At 40.5% G+C, this 2,500-nt stretch overlaps 1 protein-coding gene across 1 annotated transcript in view; it reads right to left on the bottom strand.

The window, feature by feature from the left end:
* LOC125025556 (failed axon connections homolog) overlaps positions 1–2,500 on the bottom strand; it is a 13,355-nt gene that overhangs the window by 869 nt on the left and 9,986 nt on the right. Inside the window, exons 5-6 of the mRNA XM_047613578.1 lie at positions 1,533–1,741; positions 356–472 (exon numbers count right to left, since the gene is read on the bottom strand). Coding sequence (XP_047469534.1) covers positions 356–472; positions 1,533–1,741 — 326 coding nt within the window. The remainder of the gene's footprint in view (positions 1–355; positions 473–1,532; positions 1,742–2,500) is intronic.

Here is a 2,500-nt window from a genome sequence, read left to right as displayed (position 1 = left end):
ACATATAAGATCATTAGCGGCATTAGGTGGGGCTTAGGGAAGAAGCCCCCAGGTAAGGAAGTTCTTTGGTTCAGTAAGGCGGTGTTTGTGGATTTCCAGAATGGTCAGAACAAACAAAAGCACCAGACATCAAAGGTCACGCAGCATTATGATAAATTATTGTGGCAAAAATGCGGATTATACATATTATCCCTACCACTCACTGACCACAGCAGACCGTTGTTTTAGACAAACAATACGATTCATATGTTGTGAAACAATTAACGTTGAAGAAATCCAAGAAAAATAGCTATCTACATAGATGTAGTTCTTTCTTAAAATCCTGCACATGTATAAGTAGGTGAATCATGTGCACCTGTGACTATGCTTTCATAGGAGGATCCCGGAGCATTCCACTTGAGCTGCGCCAGCTGGCCAAAGATGGCGCAGTCGGCGGTCGAGGGCCGCTCCCCGCCGAAGAAGGGCGACTCGCCTGAAGGATAAGAAGGTGCAATTACTTCGCTGGAATGAAACTGACACCACCTTCACTATATCGAACTTTTATTTTTTACTTTTATTTCCTGTCCCTCATGTAGATTATCTCTGATTCATTGATTAAACTTCCAAATTACTCTACAAGCAGTATAATTATATTGATTTATATTAATTTTTTTGAATTATTTGTGTTTTGTATTATTTGTTTTCATTCAGTAATCTCGAAATTTTTGCCTCCGGGGAGAAGAGGAGGGATTCATTTACTTATTTATTAATTCATTTTTGTTTTGCTTGTCTATTTGTGTATTCATTCACTCGCTTGTTTACGGTCGTGGTGAATGAGTAGATATCTAAGTTATATGAAGGGCTGCAGGGATGGATTACTGCAGACTTTGATATGGAATAAGATTAAATGAGGCTTATTTATGAAATATCTGCAAGGTAGACTGAGATATCTTGAGTAGGGAGATAAGAGTGAATCTGAACGGAGACTTAAAACGGTTTAAGAGGAGGTGAGTGACTGAGCTATATTTTTTGGTATGAAGGGTTGCCTTCGAGAGGGAGCAAGACCCAGGGAGGGACGATTCATCCAGGGGCAAGTCATACTAAAAGGGTTCCTTATACAATGTAACATGTGAGTGATAGAATGGCCGACGGGTTATGAGGCTCATGAACTGGAAAAAGTGGAAGGATGGGGGGTGAAGGGGTGGCGCCACAAAATCTATACATTTACAGCACTACAAGATTGATGTGGTGACGTAAGGGAAGTAAAAGGATTAGGTATTGGTGTAACATGTACGCTAATGACTTTGGTTAAACTCTTGCTCTGTCTCCCTCTTTCTGCCTTCCTCCTTCATCTCTTCCTCCCCCTTCTCCTCTCCCCATCACTAGGTACATAAAAAATAACGCCTCCTCTACCCACTCCTCTCCTTCTAAACAAAAAGAAGAAATAAAATATGAAAACAGAAGGACAAGACCAACATGATAATGACGAAAAAAGACACAGAAAAGAAAGAGGGAAAATCCTCCCCTCCCTCCCTCCCTCTCTCCTCTCTCACCAAGCACAAGGGACAAAGCCCTGCACGCTTTCTTGCACATATGGAAGATCTCCTCTGGACTGTGCTTGCCGATGCCATGGTGTCTCGCTCTCTCCTTCATCCCCCTTTTCATGAAGAGGGGAAAGGCGCGTCTCAGAAAAGGAGCGAAGGACTGGGATTTGAGGAAGCTCTTGCAGCCGTCCAGCCAATAACGCCATGTGATAACGCACCTGGAAGGGAAGGTGTGGTGGTGGCAATGACTATTAATTTTTGTTGGTAAACCGGACTGTGATAATGAAGATGGTGATGATAATATTGATTAGTTGTAAAGCGTGAACTTGCACTGCGGTAATGACGGTGACAACATTAATAATCAGTTAAAATGAATTGACTGAAATGATTAGAGTGATAGCTATGGCGCTCATAGTCATTTAAGAGGAGTGAACTGGACTATAGTGAAGAACTGTGCGATGATGATAATGATGGCACTGCTAATCATCGAATTGCACTCTGTTGATGAGTATTGGGACGATGACGAGGGTGATGTTCATAACAATAATAATCAGTCGAAATGAGTAGACTGGGGAATGATAATGACGATAGAAATGGTGAAAGTGATAACAACACTCAATTACATGATGATTAGTATAATAACTGGACTGATGACAATAATGGTGACAACAACAATAATACGAAAGGATGGAGTTGCAAACTGGCTTGTATATCGATGACTAGAAGGCCGATAGTAATAATAATAATAATAATAGAAATTATAATGCCGATGGTAACAATTTGCAAATTGTTATGATAATTGTCTGTGATAATAGCGACTGGAAGCGTGTAGAAGAACTGTGATGATGACAGTAAAAACGGCAATGATATCTAGACAACAACATTACTGTTGTTATTGATCAGATGCACATACATACACACGTATACATAATTGCTTAGCTATGCAGATGTACAGAAATTTGTTTCCACACTTTCCT

This window comes from Penaeus chinensis, chromosome 5 (assembly GCF_019202785.1).
Source record: "Penaeus chinensis breed Huanghai No. 1 chromosome 5, ASM1920278v2, whole genome shotgun sequence".
Lineage (NCBI taxonomy): Eukaryota > Metazoa > Arthropoda > Malacostraca > Decapoda > Penaeidae > Penaeus > Penaeus chinensis.
Note: the sequence above shows the minus strand (reverse complement) of the source record. Positions and strands in the feature narration are given on the sequence as shown.